This window comes from Lepisma saccharinum, unplaced genomic scaffold (assembly GCF_977018435.1).
Source record: "Lepisma saccharinum unplaced genomic scaffold, izLepSacc3.1 HAP1_SCAFFOLD_547, whole genome shotgun sequence".
Taxonomy (NCBI): Eukaryota; Metazoa; Arthropoda; class Insecta; order Zygentoma; family Lepismatidae; genus Lepisma; species Lepisma saccharinum.
This window is the reverse complement of record NW_028143227.1, coordinates 49,365-74,489: the sequence shown is the minus strand read 5'-3', so window position 1 is coordinate 74,489 and position 25,125 is coordinate 49,365. Positions and strand designations below refer to the sequence as shown.

Genomic DNA, 25,125 nt, shown 5'->3' with positions numbered 1-25,125 from the left:
AAGGTACGTCATTCCATGCCAAACCAACTAAGTCCACAACCCGACCATCTCAGAATTTTATGAATCTCTACTATTTGGTTGTCTTCATGAAGATATGAATTCTTGAGAAATTGTAGGTTCCTGTGTGTCATAGTTATGGAGTTTTGGAGGGTCGAAAATACAAAAAATTGTCGATTTTCAGTCTGTTCCCGAGACTTTCATGGATAATTGCTCTTACCCTAATTGACGTAGAGAGCTGGTTGTAGTCTTGTTTGAAAGGACATGAAATAAGCTTTCCAACGGTATATCACATCACTATATTTAGAATAAAACCTTTTTAAGGTCATCCACTTTGACCTTTGGACTTTGAACTTTTGAAGATGCATATCTGCGATTTCCTTGGAACTGAAATATATTGTTAACACAAGGTTACACTATAACAGACCTGAATTTGAAGTTGAGTCGATTATGGGATAATATTTTTTCAGTCGGTCATTTCTAGTGGTAGTTTGCAACACTGTTGTTATTTACATTTAAGAATAATATTACTATCTATAGTAGTGAGAAATGGACAAGAATGTTTGCTTCCTGAGAAATAACTTACATGCACCATAGTTCACAGGTTGTTCTTCAGTATTCATTCATTCAGTCTTTGCATGGCAAGCTGGCTTTCGTCCGTTGTTAAAGAGTATGTTCTTCTTGTAGCAGTGGAAGGGTCCACTTTTGTTAGAACATTGCACGTCGGGACCCAACAAATGTCCAGTTGGACCAAATGGGGACATAAAAATTATCCTGATGGTCCATGAGGTTGAAGAAAGTTAATTTGTAAATCACCGGTGTCTTCAGACACTTTCTGAACACACACTAGCCACCAGTTGTTATTATATACAGAAGTAAAATATCCAGTAATACCTGTAAATTCTAAGACATTTGAACATATTATGAAACGATGTTCTATAAATTCATCACATGCAGAATAACGTTTCATATGTATGACATCTTTTGTAAAAGGAAGTACTGCATGAACCTTTGGGATTCCTGGAATGGAATTAACTTTTGCAAATCGGTCACACAACATAGAAAAATCATCCTCATGATAGGCAACATTGATGAAGTTTTTGCGATTTTTGTAGTGTGCTCCTGCTCCACCAGAAAAGTAAAATAACTTGGCCAGACTGTCGAAGTATTGGGATTTCCATAATAAATAGTGAATGGATGTATTGTTGTTGCTTGACCATTATTCTAGTGAACACCTTGTGAGGCATCTTGCAACACACAGGAGTAATTTTCTGCAAAATCGCAAAGTACAATGTAGTTTCTTTTAAATGCTTGAGAAATTAAGCTTGTTGGCATGAAAAAATTCTGATGAAGTGCGCATTTTTTCAACTAGAATTTCTATGAATTCTGCAGGCTTCATTGATGTTTCAAATCTGTCTGTGGATATCCACCGTTTGTTCCTGCTTTGATGTCAATTTCCAGGTGATATTTACTAATTTCAAAATAGGGACTGTCAAGGTTTCCACGGATCTCAAAATCTTCAAGGCTCTCTAATCTGGATGATGCCATGATGCTGGTGATCAAGGCATCTTACTTAAAAAAAAAGTCGGCTCAAATTAAAACTGTCACAATAAAAACACTATCTATTCAACATTCTATCACACTTGTTTCAAACAAGACTCCTGCACACATTCTTCACTTTCTAGTTGCAGAAGTATTGCACATTTGCAAGTCTGCAATGCAACAGGGCAGTGTTGCAAACTCTCACTAGAAATGACCGGCCGAAATTGTTTTTCTTTAATTATCCCACAAGCGTCCCAACTTCAAATTCGGTTATGTTATAGTGTAACCTTGTGTTAACAAAATATTTCAGTTCCAAGGAAATCGCAGATATGCATCTTCAAAAGTTCAAAGGTCAAAGTGGATGACCTTGAAAATATTTTATTCTAAATATAGTGATTTGATACACCGTTAGAAAACGTATTTCATGTACTTTGAACAATTATCCATGAAAGTCTCGGGCGGAGACTAGAAATTGACAATTTCTTGTATTTGTGACCCTCCAAAACTCGATAACTATGCCACAAAGGAACCTACAATTTCTGAGGAATTCGTATCTTCATGAAGATTGATTTAGTTTTGATTGATTTAGTTTATTTTATTTCGCGTTTTGTGCCTCTTGGCTAATTTGCGAAGATGGGGATGAAATGATGAAATTGATGAATGGTCATTCACAAACAACAAAGCCCGAGCGGGATTCGAACCCTGGACCCTTGGCGTCGTATCTTCATGAAGACTACCTAGTAGAGTTTCATAAAAATCTGACATGGTCAGATCAGAAAAGACACTTTTTTTGTTGATTTGACGTGGAATGACGGAATTACAGTTCCTAACCTTAGTTTTAAAAGTTGTTCAAAGACAAAAATGGTTATCGGGAAGTCATTTTAGGGAGGAGTTTCCCGAGATAGCTCTATCATTTAAAAAAAAATATTTTTTAAAATTTCTGGGGGGCAGGGTTCCCACACACCTGAACCTTCAAATGTCAGGAAATTTGGAGAAAATAAAATGCTCAGGGAAATTTCAATGAAAACCATGAAATTGATCAAGGAGTTTCAATGAAGTACATCTGAAGGACTAAATTTACTATGATTGTTGATAGTAATAATTTCAACTTAAACACAACCTACTTTCAAGCTATATGCTTGACATATATTTTGAATTTCAGATTAATTGATGATGTGTCAATTTGTAAACTTACCTTTGCCATAAGCGACAAAATATTTGCTCCATTCACGATGTGTTTGAAAGGTTAGGTTATGCACATAATAATGTTCACAAAACTACAAAAAACTATACTTTAGTCCTTAATTGCGTGCACAGAGATATTTTTATTTTTAGATCAGTTTTGTTATCGGTATGAGAAAGGGAACTGATACGAGTCTTTTGCCGATACCGATAAACATCTGCCACAAAAATTAACAGATACCTACAACCAATATTCTACAGATACAATATAAAGATTTTAAATGTTGCTTGAAAAACATGAATAGTTCTTTCATTCACCTGCGTCATTAATGCATGTAACTAAGTAATTGCAGTGAGTCTTCCTTTGAAAAACAAACTGCATTTGAACATTTACTTTACAAAACCATGACATATGAATTATGATTTTATTCGTAAAGTAATTACGAAATGGAGGAGTACTGCAGTAAATTACAGGTTATTTATAACCATACTTAATCGGTAAATTTATTGGTAACATTACGCACACACACTATCATCACAGATAAACATAGTATGTCTATAATAGTTTATATTTATCTGTGCTAATATGCTTATGCGGGCAAAACCCATTACAGTACTGATTAACTTGTCGAATCTCTAATAATAATAAAGAAATGTAAATGGACGAGCTTGAGTTGTTGTTTAAATTCCACTTTATGTAAAGCTAATCGGGACTGGACCTACAGTTTAAAGTGCGATCCGAACCACTGTGCCTTCACCAGGTATCGAAACCGAGACCTCTTGAATACAAGGCGACGACGTTACCACTACGCCATCGGAAATGGAGGCGGTCATTGAGTACTCTTAAAGAAAAATGAGGGTTCTGGAAAACTCAGGGAAAATATATTTATAGTTCGTGTGGGAACCCAGGGTTGTAGGTAGGTAGCCACTTCAGCGACATCAGTGTGCAATATGTATCCCTGTATGATCTATTCAATGCATTGATTTTCTAATATTCTGACGAGGAACGTTGCTGCCTGTTTGGGCTTAGAGCAGTGTTTCTCAACGGCCCTGTCGTCAATTATACCAGGCCGTGAAAAGGTTCTCTTGAACTTTGAGACTTGCAGCCCAAGTTTGCAACCACCTGGAAAGATGACCTTTCGCACGGGGTTCACCAGCGACAAGAGAAAATCCTCTCTCGCCAATCCTGGTGAGAAATCAAAGCTGCCGAGAGGGAGCCGTCACCCGCGCAGACTCCAAATTTGAATTCTAACGGTTGGGTCTTTCTCAAGTTAGAACCGGAAGGTTGAATCGACTTGCAGCCCAAGGTGGCAACTACCTGGAAAGATTGCTTTTCGCTCGGGTATGAGTTCGACTGCGATAACAGAAAATGGTTCGGCGACAGTAGAGGGAGGGATCTACCGGGGAGTGGGCGTTGCTTCCTGCCTACAAATTTGGATGTTGACGGACGGCCACTCCGCCAATATAGTTTGCGCCGCAATTTTCATTGAAGTGGGAATATTCTAATTAATTGGAATTTTTGTGCGTCCGAAATGGAGCATTCCAATGAAAACCCGCTCTTACCAAATAAATTTCAGAATATTCGTCGGGAAGAAACTAAAAGATTCCATTAGATCCAGCCATTGTCAACTAATTTAAAACCAAATTTTATATTAGTCAACAAGCCTAGACCTAATCGAACTAATACTCTCAATGAACATGCCATAATTTATTTAGTAATATTAAGTTCAAAGGGTACATCTTAATTAACGTATAAAGTTAAAAGAAACAGACAGCTATTTATGAGTATAATTGTTGGGATCGGAGCAGGCAGAGGCGCAACCACGAATTTTTGTCTGAGGAGGGGGGCAAGTACCAGGATAAACTTAATAATAATAATAATAACAATACACCAATAATGACATTATTATTACTACTACTAGTGGTAGTAGTAGTAGTAGTATCAAATACGTGATTATCCTCATAAATTATGTTAAAAGGGGGTAGAAGTCGGTGCTAAAGGATTCGTTTGGAACAAACGATTTGAAATATTTTTTCAACACGTTCAATTTCACATTAGCCAAAGATTGAAAACAAGCCCACAAACTGTATTTTTCAATGATAGAAAATGAATGATAAATGCATTCCGAAGATAATTATTTTTGTACATAAAACATGCATAACTTTCACGTACAAGGTATGTTTTACACATATGAAACATGGAGCGACATAAAATAAAAAAATACATATGCAACAACATGCTAACACTAAACTGTGTACGTATTCAGAGTTTATTCAATACATATAGTATACAAAACATATTATTTAAATACATTACAGAAAACAACCATATTGCTAGCGAAGCGAGTAAGAAAATTTTTAGATCCAATTTTTGCAACTGAAAACAATATAGATTTAATATGGCGCAAATAATTTCACGGGGCGCCATGGCATTGTCTCTTTAACAACATTTTTAATTTAGATCGATCGGTTTCCATGGCCGACTCCCACCGCCTCCTAGTTACGGCTCTGAACTTGACGACACTGAGAAAAGCAAGCACTGCGAGCGAAGTGAGCAAGAAAAGTTTACGAAATGTATTTTTATTTGCATAAAATTTGAAATCGAGGGGGCAATTGCTCCTCTGTGCCCCGCCGCAGGTGCTCTTTGCCGAACACGTTTGCCCCCCTCCCCCTGTGGTTGCGCAACTGGTTGCAGGCCCTCAAATGTTGAGAACCACTGGCTTAGAGGGATATTTTATCATTGGCTCTGAACAGCAACCACTTTCGATGCGAACTGTACATGCACCCTTCATGTACTAAAGACAAAAGAGTTTCAAACCGTTGTTGCATAATAGTGGCCAGCGATAAACCTTTCCTGCAATGCAATCATTTCAACTGGTTCCGGAACTTGAAATATCCACATCCACACGTACCTAGGTAGAACTAATTAACACAGGCAATGATGGGCGCCGGCTTTCAAAGGAAAATAAAATATCCGCCGAAAAAAATAAAAACGAGAAGATAAACAATTTTCATTTCCCGAGTCGCAACTGGGAAAAATACAGGAAAGTATGAAAATGAGACTTGCACGACATTCGCCGTGGGAAGCTCGTGAAAATAAAAAGTCCCATTACGAGGTCAGGAATGCAATTCCTTAGGCCGTGCAGGCAGGTGATGCACTCAAGTTTTCACTTGGGATCTTGTGACGTAATAACGTCCGTGTTAACCCCTTTTCTCTTATGTAATCCTTCATTCGTGGAACATAATAAAGATAATCTAGACGTTAAAAGAGTAAATGCATTCTGTTCGTTCCGGTAAAAGCGAAATAAAGGGTGTCAAAAGTCAGGTTACATAGGAAGTTGTCCTCGTCTCGCTAATTGTCCAGTTTCCTGGTGCATGGTTCGGTCGCCGTGGTCCCGTTGAGTGGCCACCGCGGTCTCCAGATCGGTGTGGATAAAATATTTTATTTTTATTTTAAAAACAATTTTTGATGATTTTTTTATTAAAATCACATATTTTATTTAAATCATTTTCTTATTTTAAAAAACACGCTTAAAATTGCTTGCATGGCTTTTTACACCATAGATATAGATATATATATGTTTTTTTTATATAGAAATACTTCTTGTAAACAGCCCTGTAAAATGTTTGTATAGTTTGATTAAAGCAAATAAAAATTTACATGTAAATATATATTTTTCTGTTTGTGATACTGTGTATATATGAACCTACTATGGAAATATTGTTGGTTGTGTTAATGAAACCATAATAATTTCAGTAACTTTTCTTCCAGAGAAAATAATACATTCTGGATGTACTGTATAATTGTAACTTAAAATATTTTTTACAGTTTTGTATATGAATTTTGGTGATTTCTTTTAATGAAAGTTTGCAAAATATCAGCTCGCATGTTCATTTACAGTTTAATGTGTATTTACAGTTTAACATGATTAGTATTCTGTATATTATTCTACACAAAATGTTTATTTTTTGCCTACAAAATTATTGAATTTTAAATCAAGACAAATTTAAGTGTGTTTACAGTAAACATCTTACATTTCCTCTTGTATGAGATCACCCCATAAGTAGCTACATTATTTTGTTTCCTATATTTTGCTTTCTTAGAGACTAATAAACACCATTAAATGATTTACGAGATTAATGTACTTTCACCAAAAGCGAGTCTGATGTTTACAAAATCTTTATGCACAATATTCTATAAATTATTTCTTTAACGAGATTTAAATCAATCCACGTTGCTCCACACCAACGAATTTGTCCTTTGTGGTCATTTAAAGGCGCTCGTCTACTCAGTTAAACTTCAGAACATCCAGCATCTGAAGGAACGCATTGTGCAATGTGCAGACATGATTATGTCGGACGTTCTGCAAAAGGTTCTGGAGAACTGAAAACGTCGCGTTCACATATGCATTGATGTTCATGGTACACACATTGAAGATAAATATACTATAAATCACAATGTATCGGTTTTGGAGCAAAGCAAAGCTGTGTACCAAATACCATCAAAATCGGTGACACTGGGGGTCAACTCCTGCCTGATTTGACATGGAATGACCCATATATTTTTACCATATTTTACCTTGAGGTCATACTTTGAGCAAACATGGTATAAAACCATGGTTTTGCTTATATTTATTGTGTTCATTTCAGCAGACGTTGTTCAAAAATCATATTATGGCAATACAAAGACATTTTGTTTGTCTTTTCCTCATTTTTTCTTAGAAATGATAAAAGCAGGGAGATAATGGGATTGACAAGGAATATCGGAAACAAAACTTGATTGTGAAAGGTTGCTTTTTCCGCTTGGGTAAGTTGGTTACTGTTTTGGTTTATCTGGTTAATCGTGAACATGAGGATGAGTGATAATATGATGAAGGGCCTAGGCCTGGATTCGAACCCGGGTCCTCTAGCGTCGTAGTGCGCTGTTATAACCCTCCGCCTCGGAGACTGTTTGCGTGGTCATTTGGAAGTTCAATCTAGATCCAATTTAAGGCCATTATGAACCTGGTTATACCTAACATAGTTCCATTTCGTGGTTGGGTTTAACGCGATGGGGAAGCTCCCATTGGCCAAGGCGAGTGTTGCGTTTCACAACGTTCCTCACAAACTCATAAAGCTGCCTAACGTCAAGAACCAAATATGCTTATAAAACAGCCGTTCCGCGGCATTAGTGCGTTGGGGCCCCTTAGACAATTCCGCGGGGAAAAAAACAAGCTACTGTTTACGGGGCCTTGGCGACCGTAAACCGGGTATACGCGACCCGTAATCTTGTTCGATGAAAGGTAAGATGTGCGTCTGGGGGAGGCGGGTTGAGCATCTTTGCATTGGCTTTTCTTTTTACCGCTTTCAATCGCAACCAAAGGCCACGGTAAGAGCGGTGCCTCGTTCTCGATATTTTGAGAATAATTTCCAGTGATATTCTGCCTCTGTTGAACACAAGTCTTCCTGGTAGTGGCTTGTCGACGATTTTCGAAACGGGGGGGGGGGGGAGGAGGGTTATGTATACTTCTTTAGGGGTCGGGTACCCTATTCTACACCCTCGAATTTTGAATTTTTTTTTTCTTCATTATGAACATTATTTGATCCTATTTGTGAATAAAAAAAATTGGAGCGCGGAAAGAAGTATTTACGACTGTACAGCCGTTTAAAGTTGAAATTTTGTCGTTTGAAATGGTTCGCAATTATTTCCAATTTCTAGATCGTGATACTAACACGACACCAAATTTTAACTATCGATCTCAACCTAACTGAACTAACCTATCCACGCGCCAATGGTTCGTGGGGCTAGCGCCAATGGTTCGTGGGGCTAGCGTCAATGGTTCGTGGGGCTAGCGTCAATGGTTCGTGGGGCTAGCGCCAATGGTTCGTGAGGCTAGTGCCAATGGTTCGTGAAGCTAGTGTCAATGGTTCGTGGGCCTAGCGTCAATGGTTCGTGGGCCTAGCGTCAATGGTTCGTGGGGCTAGGTTCCCTGTAAGTCAATTACAATGTCCCGTATGTCTCGTCGAACAAAGTCCTCTATGTCCTTCATCCGTTGAACGTGTGTCAATCTAATATTTAGTCCTTTTGTCTTAATTCAATGTCACACAAATCAATTCCAATGTCTAAAGTGGCACAAAACAATTGCAATGTCTCAAATATCCAATCCGCCAATAAATTACATAAATAATATATTGAAATCGCAAATTATCCCATTGCACAAGTCATTCATAACAAGAAAAAATTGCAAATTATCCCATTGCACAAGTCAAAGATAAGAAGAAAAAGAAAATGTTCAGCCGTGCGCCTGTGACATGAATCCAAGATGCGCCATGATCAAATCCCTGCAAAACCGTTTCGACGTTACATAAGGAATCTAAATATTGAAAAACGTAAGTTTCCTAGCACGTAGATCTAAAAAAATTACTTTCCGCGCTATTTAGAAACATCGTTTCTTATGAAGAACTAATTTTCGTAACGAGAATATTTGAAATGTGCGAAAAATCGAGGGTGTAGAAAAGGGTACCCAAGCCTTCTTTAGTAGTAGTCACTGCTTATTTTGCCATCCTTTCCTGCTTTTCATGTTACTTTCTTTACGAATACGGGCCAAAGGGGTGTATGGCCCACACCATCCCCGCCTTGGGCACGCCACTGCTTCCTGGAAAACCAATTGGAAACAGTTTCTCATGTTTCGGCCTGCTCCTGCTGTGAAAGCTATCTTAAGCTTTTGTTAGTCTTAAAGAATGAAAGACAGTTAAAAAAAACTAGTTTTGAGGACAGCGATATTATATGGGCGTAAAAATAATGTTTTAGAAGATTGACTTAGCATAAGTTGATTGAAAATTTACTTATTTCCGATGCCATCTCTAGAAATTTGACGATCTGGGAATTCTTAATGGCGAATGAAACATTTTCCTGTGAAATTCTCATGTACGTGAAAGTACACCTCAAACATAAAATTTTCCATTTTAAGAGTGAAAAATTGACAACAAGTACCTCAATTATTGAATAGCATGTAATTTTTGTTTCCATAAATACCCATTCATTTCCGTGAGGAATATTCTTTCTCCCATATTTTTTTTCCTGTAAGATAATTTTAAAACACTGTTTGCATTCATGAGTAAATGGAACTTTATTTTTTCACCAGTTTGATTGATTGATTGATTTGGTTTATTTTACTTTGCTTTTCTGCCACTTTTTTTCTAATTGCAAAGACGAGAATGAGTGTTGATATGATGAAATTGATGAAAGGACACTCATTCCTAGGCCGGGATTCAAATCCGGGATCCCTGGCGTCATAGCGCGCTCTGCTAAACACTCCACCCAGGAAGTAGACATATTTCCACGAGTGATTTTTATTTTCATGAATTTAGTTTTATTACTTGTGTCAGAGTATTGTTGTTAAACATGGCTATATAACATGTATGGAACATATTTTTTGTTCATTATATATCCGTAAGCAGTGCTCGAAGTGGAGAACGCAGGGGATGCTATCCCCCCCCCATAATTTACATAAGCACCCTCCCAAATACTGCAATTTCTCCATGTTGATCCATATAAGCGCCCCCTCCCCTCCCATACCAAAATTCGACCAAGCATTCCTCCCTCCCCATGGGAACATCCACCTCTAATACAGACTGTGAGGAAAGCTTTAGTTGAAAGAATATCTTATTTAATTTGTTGCGGATTTTTGTTTCAAACAGATATCGTGTAGTGCAATTTTTCATTGAAAAGGTTCGTCTATATTTGCGATGGATTTGATTGTTGAAAAGGGGTTCAGTTACTTTAAAATTATTTTAGATGACTTTTTGTTCAAAAGTTTATTTCATAAATTTTAATTGGCCTCCTTTCTTGAAAGGGGGTTTTCTTTATTGCATTGTTTTTTCTGTTGAAGAAGTGTTTAGGTACTTTTTTGTTATTATTTAAAGTGTCTATTTTCTTTCTTTACTCCTGTGCGGGAATTTCTACGAATACCCTGGATATTTGCTCCAGGAAGAATGGCGTTGCACTTTCAGGGTTCGTGTTTCTTCCTGGAATTTCAAAAAGGAGCAGCCTGAAGGGGTGAAAAGGGAAGAGAGGGTGAGTGCCTAAATTTACTAACAACCCCGGGCAGGTGCCCCGACACGCGCAGGCGAGCGACAAGACAACCTCCCTTCAGAAACGGAAGTGGTGCGCGGAATGTGGGAAAACGTGGAAGCATGAAAGACGAAAAAGTTTCACGTGGAAGATGTAGGCAAGGAGGAAGGAGGGGGAGGAATTTAAGATGTGATGGGATGCTGGAACTGTTAGAAGATAACGTAGAGAGGAAGCGTGTGTCAGGGGAATGCGCTCCAGTAGTTCCGCACAACAAAATTTACATTTGAAAGAGCCAATACAGAACAACTTGAGGAGTGTGTGCGAGTTGAAAGCAAAGTTCTTGCAAATACACACCATATCATGAAGCGGCGTCAATTATGGGAAGAGAGTAGCAAAAACATGCACACTCATCCCATGGCGTGATGATTCGTTCATATTAAATATAAAACCATTAATAGCATACTGCGTAAAGATATGCTAACCTTGTTAGATAAGTCGCACTATTCCCATACGGTACTTGCCGACCATCGTGGCAAATTGGCTAGAACAGGGCGCTATGACAGGGCTCGAATCCCAGCCTGTTCTGTGAGCGCTTTCCTTCATTAATTTCATCATATCCTCACTCATCCTCATCGTTGAGTTAGCCAAAACAGTAGAAAAGCGACGCTAAATAACAAAAAAATAAAAAATAAGAATATCTGAAAAAATAACTTCGAAAAAAATTTGATTGGATGTGTACGTCAGAACTACGGAAAATCGATATAATAAACACAAAAATTGGCATGTGTGATGTATTGAAAACGCGAAAATCAATAGCGAATTCAGAAGTAAGTATCACGATTACGTAATGCAAGATTTTATTTTCTTCACCTCATTTAATCACCAAATTTATGGTTAAATATAAAAGGCTATTTACAACTGAAATAATAGTCAGCCTGAAAATACGCAGAATCAGTATGTTTAAAAAAAAAGTGGTTTAAAGGTACTTTTAAACCTTTGTAGGGACCGAGATTAAAAGAGGAACATAAACTAAGAGAATTTAAAAATAAAATTCTTAGAAAAAAATATTTGAACCCAAAGGTATGTGGAAACACGGGAGTGGAGAAGGTTACTTAATGTAGAACTGCACAATTTGTATTCATGTGTAGATATTAGTAGAATAATTAAATCAAGAAGACTTAGGTGGATAGCTCATATGGCACGAATGGGAGAAAAGAAGAGTTTACAGGATTCTTGTTGGGAAACCTGGTGGTAAGAGATCTATAGGAAGGCCAAGACGAAGATGGAGCAATAACATTGAGATAGACCTAAAGGAAATTGGTATGGATGAAAAAGATTGGTTTGATCTTGCCCAGGATAGGGACAAATGGAAGGACTCTGTTGCTGCAGCCATAAATCTTCGGGTTTAAGATGGCTAGAGAGTTAGTTTTAGTCAGTTACTTATAGGGACTGAGATAAAATTAAATTTGACATGGTCGCCGAGTTTTAAGTTTCCCGCGCGGACATCAAATGAGAGCCTAGATTCAGGAGGATTGATTTCGCCATGTGGGCAGCGGTTTCTTTACGAATACAATGGGTCAGAAGCGCGTTGAGGATGTGTCTCATTGCGACCAATTCGCTCTCAACCGCTGAAGGTTCTTGCCTCCACGCAATCATGTTGCCAATTCCTCTCATGTCGCCGCACGCAGCATTTGCCAGCCGCTTAGAGGTCGCCGCTACACATATCCATACGGAGCAGAAAGGGATTTGCCTTCGTTGTGAATGCAGACACGCAGAAGCCTGAGTCTTTTTATCAATCCACTGAAGCTACAATCTGCTGCTCTTTCAACTGCCAACTTACGAAATGCGTGTGACCTCATCCACTTTAAAATGACCACAGTTTAAATGACGTTTAAGTCTTTCGGCTCTTGTTGCAAAATATCGCACAAAAAAGTTGAATGTCCTTTCCATCATCAGTAAATTAGGGAAGGGGGGGGGGGGTAATGCAGCGACGAAACTTCGTCTGCAAAGGATCTTTTACTGTGAGAAAAAAATCTTTGAAAGGGCTCCAAATTAAGGGAGGTTGAGGTATTTGAAATGTCGTCAACTAATCATTCGATATAACTTGGATTAAATTTTGTAACTAATATTTTACATTGGCGTCTCACGGTCATGTTATCAAAACTCCTCCACATATATTGTTTCAGTTTTTTGTTTAGAGTTTGCACACATAGGATAATCAGGACTGTACCTACAATTTAAAGTGGGATCCCAAACTACTGTGTGCCTCCAGCGGGTATAGAACCCAGAACCCTCGTGATTACAAGACGTCGACGTTTCAACTACTATACGGGGAGTTCCGCTCCAAATATATAAATACGGACCTGGAAAGGACAGCAATTGTCGTAAATAGTAAATTACACACTCACTCACTCTCACTCGAATTTATGGAGAATTTATTTTCAAAACTTCTCTTATCCATCAAGCAAAGTTGTGCGACATTTCAAGGAAAACGTATTAGAATGTACAACTTTTAGGAAATAATAATATCCTTGTGCTACATCCGTCATCACAATAGTAAATTTATAATATAAACTTATAGTTATAACACCTTACACATTTCATATATAATTACTTGTCGATAGCTAACGTCCATTGATTCGAAAAGATCTCCTAAAATAAGAATTATTCTATCACTTTATGAACGAGTGCTTCCAGAGTTGATGCCTGATAAATGTAGGAAACGCTGTCTCAAAATGTAGGACACAATCGTTTACAGTAAATAATGTATACTACTAGGAAATATTCGTAAATAATTTAAAACTGACCGATATTCAGTTCAAAATAATGAATTTTTAAATGAATCTTTGAGTACAAACTCAATAACAACACTCTGCATGTACTTTCAATCGGTAGCCTGACAATTGCGATGGCGGACAATTGCGATGAACACAGTTAGAAGTGAAAGGGCGGGTGGACAATTGCGATGACATTTTAAATCTTCTATCAAACTGAAGAGTGACTTAACACTCCGTATAATACCTCTTACAAGAGAATTATGTGAAATATTGATATTTTCGGCTGGGTATTTGGTTGAATCAAGTTTTTGAACATGGGTTAGAGCCAAGAGACACCTTTTGAAGTCACGCACCCGTTTCCTCATATGTGCGAATACACTTTCCAACTCTCTCGTCGATTTTAATGTCACGCTTCTTCCTTCTCTGACCTTCTAGATTAAGTTCCATCCACATGTACTTGACGTTGGTGCCTTCTGATTGGCTCTTGAGGCAGGCCAGATCATCATGAATCTTTGGATGCGGTCTTCCAAGCCACCTATTTATTTTGTTGTTCCAACCTTCTACAGCATTATTAGTTCTGTGGCGCCTTTGGTTTGATTAGGTTAGGTTAGGTTAGGTCCTGATCGTCGCAATTGTCCTATCATTAATTAGTAAAATGACCTTCACCGTCAAAATCATAGCAATTGTCCGCAATTTTGGCTTCATCGCAATTGTCCTAGATTCTTTCAATCGTACTTCTTCGAGGAGTCATTTTCTCTCAAAATATTTGTTTTACTTATTTACTCACTTATTTCGTCCTATTTTTCAGGTCAAAGTCAAGCCTGTGCAACCTTTTCTTTCACTTACCTATGCTTACATCTATTGGGTTGGTGCGAATGAAATGTCCGCCCCAGGTGCGTCATTGCAAAAGCCCACAAAAATCAAAACTACAATACCTGGTTAATCAAAATAGTCTCAGTCTGCAGCCACACACTTTTGCCATCGCTCAGCCAACAATTAGATTCCATGGCGAAAGAAGTCTGGAGTCTGCGACGCAAAGAACTCCTCAACGGCATGTTGCACCTCGCGATCATCAGCGAAGGTCTTCCCTGTCAGGAAGTGATCGAGATGCCGGAAGAGATGGTAGTCAGTGGGAGAGAGGTCGGGAGAATATGCTGGATGAGGAAGGGTTTCATATTGCAACTCATGGAGAGCCTGCACCGTTCTTTGCGCGACATGTGGGCGACCATGTCTGTGGACCATTGCTGGATGCTTGCGGAGAAGTTTGCGGTGCATTTCATGGAGTTCAGCATTGTAACGATCTGCATTGATGATTTCACCTCGCCTGAGAAAGACATAATGGATCACACCCACCATAGACCACCATACCAGCAACAACACCTTCCGTGGGTGGAGAGGTGGTTTCGGAAACCGCCCTGGACGTTGATCACGATCCAACCATTGTCCTGATCGTTTACGATTGTCATAGCAGATCCATTTTTCATCTGAAGTGAAAATCCGATGCAGGAAACCATCCCGGTTATTCCTTACACTCAGAGAACTGCACACATCCAGACGGCGAGTCTTGTTGGCCGGTGTCAAAACATGTGGTACCAATGAGTCCAACTTTCTCACTTTACCGATCGCACGGAGCCGCCGAACGACAGTGGTATGGTGTATGCCTAACTCGTCTGCAATGGCACGAACACTTTTCCGAGGGTCCTCTTCCACGGCGTTCCTGAGAACCTCATCCAAACATGATGTTGGTCGATGGCCACGGAGCTAATTTTGCAATGCTGTGTCACCGGAAAGAAATTTGACAAACCAGCGGCGAATGGTGCGTTCATTTGCCATTCCTGGCCGAAATGCACTGTTAATGTTTTTGGCGGCTTGCTGAGCAAAATGTCCCAGTTTGAATTCGTAAAGAAAAATCACTCGCAATTGTGTGTTCTCCATGGTGCACTTTCAGACGACCCTGTTCAGCAACATACTGCCTCCTGACTGTCTGGGTGCTCCAGCCTGTTTGCTGGACGTATACAGAGTTTATGACGTTAGACCTGTGACCTCAGTCAATCCCTGTCTTGTGTTGTTGAGGTGAGTTTCCCACCAGACGTCAAAGCGGACATTTCATTCGCACCAACCCAATACATTTATTGTATGTGAGAGTAGAAGTTTACATTTAAGTCACTACTCAAAGAGAACTATTAATATGAAAGGATATAAAAGAATTAGAAAGAAAAAGAAAAGTCTAGCCTACACTTATAAGTACACATATAGCCTAGATACTACTGCATGTATAATTATGCAAAACTATGAACACTTTAAATCTTCGAAATTGTACAGAACCAGTATCAAACATTTTTCTTTTGAATTTTTGAAAGTTATAAATTTCCTCTGGAGATAAATAATTTTCCAATATCCCTGCGATTTTTTGTCCCACCCCACCGAAAGACGCATTTCCGTAATGCAAATTATGTGATGGTGGAATTAAGGATATTGACGGTTATTTCCAATTAGTACTTCAGAAGACCAGAAGTTACAAAAAGTGGAGGACATCTCTGTGAAAAGCGAGACGTGACAACTCAGTTCGAGTGGAATCTTTTTGGTTAGGACCAACTCTAGTTGCGTTTAGTCCATCTGTGTATGCGAACCGACACGAATGAATGAATGAGTTCAAAATACTGGGGTACGACCAGTGATGTGCCGTAGACTATAAGTTTACGTCTCTACGTGCGTTGTCTACGCGTAATCTACACGAAAGATTACATTGGCTTATAGTTTACATAGTCTACTGTAGACAATGTAAGCAACAGAGAAGAAAGGAATCCCAGTACTCTGAAAGAGAAAGTATTGTTTTCTTCAAACATGTCGATAGTCTGGGCCTATAACAAACTTAAGATCATCCGACGTAATCAATGTTATCGAATTGTCACTAACGAGAGGAACATGGACTATCGGAAGAAAAACAAATGACAGCCATAGTGAAAACTGACATTATTTTTTACACTGACAAAAGGAAAGGCTAATTTTTTTTTTTCCTTATTACTGCATAGGAAAGTGCATGTGTCTTTAAAGCAGATTTTTTCACGTGTGAAATGGTGGAAATAGAATTAAATCAAATCTTGTCATTCTACGGACATGCATTTTTTGGGGTGTGTCGCGACAAGTTTATTTTGCAGTTCAATTAATACCTAGTGTTTAAATACTTAAAGATACTTGTTTCTGGATAGTGAAATACTCCACACTTTCTATTTCCACCTGCTGACGCTGGTTGCTGCTTCTAGAACAATTCGCGTGCCTTGCACGAAGAACGCCGAGCGCCATGTTGTCTACATGTAGGCTATTACGTCATCGACGTAGATTACATAGTTTACATAGTCTACATTGTTTACACGTAGAATGTAGACAATCATTGTTTAAGCGATTACGGCCCGTTTCGTCTTATTGCGTTTTCACCTCCCCCCAATACAATTTCAAATGATTTAAGTGACACGAACTTTCTAAGGCGAAACGGGACATCCCATTTCGCCTTACACACAAAAAATTTCCTACCTTACCTAACCTAACCTGGTCGGTGCTCCTGGAGGTCGTGGGTGGGGGGGGGAGAAGCCAAGATAGGCAACATCACAAGCTCTGCGCTCCCATATGAATTAACCTCCAAGTCGATAACATCCCCTGGTGGGAAATTTTTTGTGTGTAAGGCGAAACAGGATTAAGCTAAATGGGATGTCCCGTTTCGCCTTAGAAAGTTCGTGTCACTTAAATCATTTGAAATTGTATTGGGGGAGGTGAAAACGCAATAAGGCGAAACGGGAGGACACGGTTTAAGTGTAGACGCACACCACTGGGTACGACGGCATGTGTATCATTTTGTATTCTTCGAAATATATGAGGAAACATTCCCTTCTCTAAAATCCTTAACTGAGGGTTAAAAAAGGGGCGTAGAAGGGATGTAAAAAGTCCCTTGAGAATGGTTAAATGTTCAAGGTTGTAAAGGGACCTACACAGGACATACACCACGTTAAAATGGTAAGGAGAGACTAAAGGCTTCAGTGTAAAAGGCCCGTGTTTCTAAAAAAGAAAAAGAAGTTAAAACACTGTTATTATCTCCCAACATGGGTAATAAAAAGTTGGGAAGATTAAAATTTTGCCTCAAGGTAGTAAAACCGGCACATTTGCCAAACACTTAAAACATCATTGCATACACGACACATTGAAGGGTCCAGCCCTTCCAGCAAATGACAATGGGCGAAACGGCTGTGTCCAATCCGAAGTCGAGTTAAAATGATCTCTCTACTGGAGGGACGATACGAAGAACGTCATGCACCAATGATGGCACGAATACAACGGTACTCCCTGTATCTTTAGATGTCTCGTGTAATATTAAAAATTTATGTTCAAATGTTTTCTTACAAAACAAAAAAAAATGACTGCAGAAATAGGAAACTGCTGCACTTTTTCGAAAAAGTTAAATCACATATCCATCTAGTTCACTGTACCTTTCGACTCTCTTTGCATTCACGTGTCTCGCTGGTTACAAAGTGCAACACTGAGGCATCTACTTCGTTGATTTGGTGTGTATACTCTGTCTCAGTTATCTCTAGAGCAAGCGAACGAAAACAAAGTCTCTGCGCAAGTAGTGACGCAAGACGGCTTCACCAATGAACACGCGAGAGGGAACTGCATTGCGTGAAGGGGAGGGCGTGCAGTTACCAGCCTTCGCAACAGCGTGTACTGCTACGATCTGAACACTCGATTCCCCCACTTCTCTGACGCTATGCGCGGCCTTGCCCCAGAGATAATTGGGACAGAGTGTAGTTGGTATTTCCACCGTTTGCACGTTCTGGAGCGACGTGCTGTTTGGTATATGGTTATGTGGTGCGTTTAAAGCAGCACACAGGCATTTGTTGAATCTACACCGCTATTTTTGCGTATATCGTCTACTTGGTTTAGGCTTATCATACGTCCGGGATTATCCCGGACAATCCTGGTTTTTTAGTGCTGTCCGGGATTGCAAAATGTCCGGGGTTTTCAGAATCTGAACATGAATATAGTTACCGGTATTGAATATTCACGACCTGAATTTATGACCGACCAGGATCGATCGATTATACCTTTTCTTTCTTCGAGATATCGACTTCCGAGCGGTTCCATTTCCGTACTTCCGTGAGCGTCTTGGTGGCAATTTTTAAGGTGTTTCAAAAGACTGATATTTCATGTGCCAACATGCCTAAAATGGTTGAGTATGGTTATTTGTTATGTCTTTGTCTGAAACATCGGCTCCAGTTGAGAGAGTGTTTTCAATTATGGGGAATATTTGGTCTGCAGAAAAAGGTGGACTTCCAGTATCCACTGTTAAACATCTGCTGAATGTTAAAATTAATTCAGAACTTTCATGTGAATTTTATGATGTTATTAAAACAAAAAGCCTTATCTGAAGAAAGTCATGTCTAGTGAAAAGTTCAAGTGAGTCTATTAACAGATAATGCTACCTAGAACAGAGAGGCTTCCTAAACATCAGAAAATGTATTATTCAATTAAACATTTGAAAATTAATTGATTGATTTTAGAAAATAATGTAAATATTTTTTCTTGTACAATTTATAGTTTAATGTTCCAATGAAATGTTAAGGCTTTTAAGTAATTTCAATTTATTTTTGTAAAAAAGAAAAACAAAAAAAAATTAAATTCAGCAGTAACGAGTTGATCGCGAATATGTCCCGGGTTGGACCCAAAAAAATATGGTAAGCATAACTTGGTTGCACCTGCAGTACACCTGGTGTCAAAAAGTGTAGTGAACTAGACGGTGCTAAAAGAGCTGGATTAAGACGAAATTGGGCCTGATGCTGCAAGTGGCAACAATCGCCAAGATATTGCAAAAACGCAGCTAAATTACTAAGTAAACTGTTTAACGTAAAATTAACAGCATTAACTTGAAATCTTCGGCGAACAATAAACACAACGACGTTATAGTTACGTCACAGCGCAAATAACAACAGTAACTGTATAATAAATAACGCTGTGTCTAGGCGTCCGAAATTGGGGCTCCAAATTTCATTAAGACTTATTTTCAGGTTAATGTAGCAAAAGAAAACTGTTCAGCTTTCGGAAAATTCTCGTCTGTTTTCATGTGGGCCTATTTCAGGAATGGGCCTAATGCTGCAGCATCAATAGCACCGACCTTAATCCGTGACGCTACAATGAGGTACTAAGAACACAGAACAATTTCGAGAAAAAACGTCTTGCAATGGGATGTCACATTTTCTGTCCGCTTCTCCTTCCCTGATAGACCCACTCTTCTTCTTCTTCTCTTTGTCCCCAGTGTGTGGTCGCCTCTCCTTCATCATGGTCCAATTTAGGCGGATCCCACCAGCAAGGAGTTGATTATCGGAGATAGTAATTTGAAACCTCTCGCCGCGGGGAGCTGCATTTCACAGTGGACTTGTTACCAGAGACCTCCCGAAGCTCATGCCCACAGCCAGCCTCAGTGCAGAGGAACCCTGGGGATCTTGTAATCGACAGCTGCGGGGATCTCGAGTGGCACGGCACAGCATCTTTTGCCCCTCTGAACTGTTTTGCATTTTCTTTACCCTCTCTCTCTCTCTCATAGTCTTGGCAATGTGAATACAATTTGAAACATGCCACTACTGGTTGATAAAAGTTTAAAGGTGGACAAAATGTCTCATCTGGGTCATTTTCTGGAAGTAAAAATTCACGCAAAATTCCAGATTTCACAGGATACATTCCCGATAAGCACTGGCGTACGCTGGGAGAGAACTGATGGGCCCCTCCAGAAATTTTGAGAAAATCGATATAGCCAACTAAAAGCAGTAAAGAACTCGGCAAAAACCAAACTGCTAACTGAAAATCCCCTCAAAATGACCCTCATTACAAATTTTGCCTTTGAACTACTTTTAAAACACAGGTTCAAATTGGTAATATGAAGTATTTTATTGTGTATCTCTCCCCCCACCCACGTAATATCCACCTTTACAATTCCAGCCCCCTCCGAAATAAACTTCTGCGTACGCCAGTGCCCACAAAATCAGAAAAATTACAATGCTTAGAATTCCTTCTAGAGCATTCGTGTGGTTTTCTTTCGTTGTTCTAGATATTTGCAATAGTTTAATAGGCTTAGGCAGCCACGAAATATATAGGGTGGGCCATGAGTCAAGAGTGAATAATGCCTTTCTTCGACATTTGCGTAAAAATTACTTTCCACACACAAGCTTAAACAAATGTCCACTGTGTAAGTGCATAAGATCAAACAATACAGTATGCTCAAGAAGTCCCCGTACCCCTACTTGCATGTATCCTGTTGGGACGTGTTGAAAATTGGACGCTATTCGATTGCTTGGGAATTATTTCGTTTTGGTGGTTGGCATCCTTGTTCTGAAGGTCACATGGAACGCTAGCTCGAATTCGTATGTCAGTTGTTGCGCCATGACTGATGTGAGAGGACATAGTAGTTGCAGTGTTGAGGAACGGTTAGTGACGTGTGTGTGGGTGCACGGACAACAACGTTGTAATACAACCATGGGCTTATTTAAGGTAGGGGGGGTCGATTCCAACCCCCACTTTTGGTTCAGTAAAATTACCAGATTACCTGCTCTATCCGTTTGTTCATAAACATTTCTTCGGACTTAACTTCATTTTCCTAAATTCGAGACGTATATGACAAGATATGGGTGGGAAGGAAATTACGTAATTCCACGCAAATATCTGTAATTTCTTGAAAGTATCAGAATTTCTGCGATAAGAAACTACATTCGGACTGTCAAACCTGTTATAATTTTTTCTCCTTCAGTCTTCTTAAAGAAATTTGGTTTCTAAAACCGGTGTGCCAGATAAACATCGTAACATTCTCTTGTTTGACACAAGATGAACAGAAAAGCGTGACTTGGCCACTACATACACACAACTTTGTCGGGTTCAGCACCCCCTCCACCCCCCCCCGCTCCCCAAAAAACTTCCGGTCAGAAGTGCCCTGGATTTTCACTTATGAAATAAAGCAACGCTTATCATACCAAAAGTTGAGAACTCCCCCTTACGTGAACTACACTACTGTCCAAAATTAAAGCAACAAACAGAAATCCCTTCCTCGTGTGATTTTCTTTGTTGATAAATTTGCCAAGATTAACCTGTTGCTATTGTGATTTTTTTGTTGATAAATCGTGGCAGGGGTGCCCACAGGGGTGTTTTATGGCGCAGGTTGCGCCATCGAGATTTTTTGGGGGATTTTTTCCCCTTCAAATAATATAAAATTCAACATTTATATATTTTCCAAAATATATGTAAAAATGTTACACCTTAAATGCACCATATTTAATCCATTAGATGAAGAAATGAAAGTGTTTAGGGCATTATCAAAAGGCGGGGGGGTATCGAACTCCTATATATTAGGCCTTAATTGACACGTGGGTTCTGAGGGGGATTCTGAATTAAACTTTGTGGGACACAGTATCCAACTCTAGGTCTTAGATTATGGCGAGTACTTTAGTTAGAGGGGGATTGAGCATTAATTGAAGGGGTATTCAATTCTTGTGTATTACTATTGTCTTAGATTGTTGCGAAAATTCCGGTGTGGAGACTGAGAATTATTTTTCTCGAGGAGGCAATATCTACTCTTCAATATTAACAGTAAGTCTAAAATTGGCATGGAAATTTTGGTGGTAGGATTGAGTATGAAATTCAAAGGGGGAGATAGAAAGCTCTTGATAAAGTGTTAAATCTTAGATTGTGAAGGGATTTCTGTAGTGGAGAGAGAGATCGAACATTACATTTGGAGACTGTATTTAGCGATCAGGTATCCACACGTTTTCGACCCCGAATGTGCCAAAGGAAAAGACTAAATATCTCGGGATCTTAAGAAAGTATTGACACCCCATTAAATTAATATTCTTCAAAGCGTGCAAAGAAATGGATGTAAAAATTTTCTTGCTCGCTTCGCTCGCAATAATTTGTTGCTACGGCGTGTGTTTGGCACTTTAATGAGATGAATATGAAGTTTTTATACTAAAGCTGCATTACAAGACAAGCGATATTCTCCATTATGATGAACGATTTTAGGGGTGGTCTTGACTGATGGCACCCCTGTTTAGGGAGGAGGGGCAGATCAATTATAATGTTCATGGTTTAAGGGCGCGAATGTTATGATTTGGGGGAAACGCATGACATGATTTTGGGGGGGGGATGCGCCATTGGCCTTGGGGGGAACGGGCACCCCTAAATCCTGGAACATTAAGGTTAGTTTATTTTCTATCTTAAACCAGTTGTCTATGACATCATAAATATTACTATCACCTGATCGTATTATGTGGTCAAATGGACACATGAATACAACAATACATGCTAATTGTACTGTAACGTCATCAAAAGTTCCCAAGTATGTTATAAGGTAAATAAATAGATACATGTGTTATAATAAATAAATATGTCACATATATCTAGGGGTGATGTGTATTGTGTAATATAATCTAAGGGTACAGGAACTTCTCAGACACACTGTACATACAAAAGTTATGACCTGTTGAAACATCTTCGTGACTTATGACTACAGCCCGGCAGTTTGGCAAAATGCAAATTTTCCTATTGCATTTATTGTATCTTTTTAATGTACATTTTTATGTTGTTGCTATTGTTTTAGAAGCTTTTTTGCCTATTTTGTACTGCCTATTTTTAATTTTAATATATTTTTTTGCAATTTTAAATGGAATTTTACAATGTTTTTTTTTTTTAATTGGATACAACTTATTTTTCTTATTTATTAGGACTTTATGATCCTGTCAAAGACAATTACAAAGCTTGAAGAAGAAAAAAGAGGAGGTGAAATGCTTGTAGCATCCATGAAAGTCTTCGAGGAATTGGTGCAGTAACTGATTGCAGTGCCAGGATAAAAATGTTAGCTGTTGCAGAAAAGTGCAAACGTGTAATGAGTGCAAATCTGGAATTGAAATATTGAAAATAATTTGTGATATTCTTAAAGATGGAAATTATATTCTTGACGAAATGAATAGCCTGTTTCGTGTATGGTCCAATTACTTCTGTCCAAGTAGAGAGATCATTTTCTGTTATGAAGAAGCATTCTTTCTGACAGATGGATATCTATGAATGGTGTCGGGGGGGGGGGGTAGTGGTTATGTGCAAACAAGACAACACAAAGGAAAGTAAACACATTATTTCCATGTAGATTTTGAATGAATTGAAATCAATTGAATTGTTGTTTTAAGTCCACTTTATGCACAGAAAGGCTAATCAGGACTGGACCTACAGTTTAAAGTGGGACCCGAACCACTATGTGCCTCCACCGGGTATCAAACCTGGGACCCCATGATTACAAGGCGACGACGCTACCACTGCGCTATCGGGGAGGCCCAGATTTTGAATGAAATTATAGATATAAGTGACATGGAATTTGACACTTTGTTCGGTTCATCATGCCTATTTCTTTGTTTTTGGTGCCTATTCTTTCACAATATAACTGCCATTTTGCCTGCTTATTTAACCAAAATGTGCCTGAACTTCCGGACGAACTACTCTTATAGCCCAGCATGTACTGATATCTGGAATAGACACTATCCTCTGCGTTCTTGATGCATTGCTTTTAGTTTCTCACATTGACAAAACAAAACAAAAATAAAAAAAAGCTTAAGAACATGGTGACATACAATTTGCCTACTATTGTTGGTACTACTTACCTGCTGCCATCTGAAGAATGGGTACTCCTTGGCGTAGATCACAGTCACTATCACATGAGCAATTGGTAATAGGATTCCGAAGGCTGCAGAGATCCATGTTTTCAGAGGCATCATTGCATAGGAGATGAATATCACGAACACCACCTGCCAGGCACCCTCCGCGGTCACGCGACGCGTCTCGACGCGGAACGACGCCGACGGATTGTCGGACCCCCCCATGGGCATCGCCACGGCGCAGAAGGTGACGCAGAAGAACAGTATGACGTAGCACACCCAGAGCAGGTACCCGTCCTGCATGAAGCGAGTGTTGACGAACACGAGAAGGAGCACGAAGAGGATGCAGTGGACCGTGTGGTAGATGTTCTGCGGCGTTGGGGCCTGGTTGTACGCGAAGCTGAGGTTCGCCAAGATGGCGGTGAGGAGGATGAAGAGCGCCACCACGCTGGCGATGGAAGAGTGCTGAAGCTTGAAGATGTAGCGCTGGTAGAGCGCCTCCAGCTCGTCGTTCTCGAACCGGTGGCGGTTGAGGAAGCGAGCGAGGACGATCTTCCGGTGGGAGTTCATTGCCTTCACGCTGTGGTCCATGGCGACCTTCCTGCGGTGGCGTCGGTCTGCTTGAAGATACGGCGCGGGGTCGCTACCGATTCACCACCGCCCTCACGTCCATCAACCTGCAACGACAACAAAACAACCATTAATGACATGTCCAGCCAATAACGATATTCAAGATATTCTGGTGGTTCACGACTTTTGACGCACCCTGTACATTACATACACATTTCATAGACATATATATACAAAGGCTGTCGCAGAGAAGGTGAGACTAATTCCTGTATAGGAAAACAGCGACCTCCATTGGCTAGCAAATGTACTAGGGTGAAAATTTGGTTCATTAGAT

General features: G+C 39.4%; 1 protein-coding gene across 1 annotated transcript in view; it reads right to left on the bottom strand.

Annotated features, from left to right (window-relative positions):
• The window catches only part of LOC145983014 (adenylate cyclase 1-like), a gene marked incomplete at its 3' end in the record, with an annotated part of 86,753 nt that extends 61,861 nt beyond the window's left edge, over positions 1 to 24,892 (bottom strand). The window contains exon 1 of the mRNA XM_083116296.1: positions 24,228 to 24,892. Within this exon, the coding sequence (XP_082972422.1) occupies positions 24,228 to 24,812 (585 nt within the window). The remainder of the gene's footprint in view (positions 1 to 24,227) is intronic.
• Positions 24,893 to 25,125: the final 233 nt, after the last annotated feature.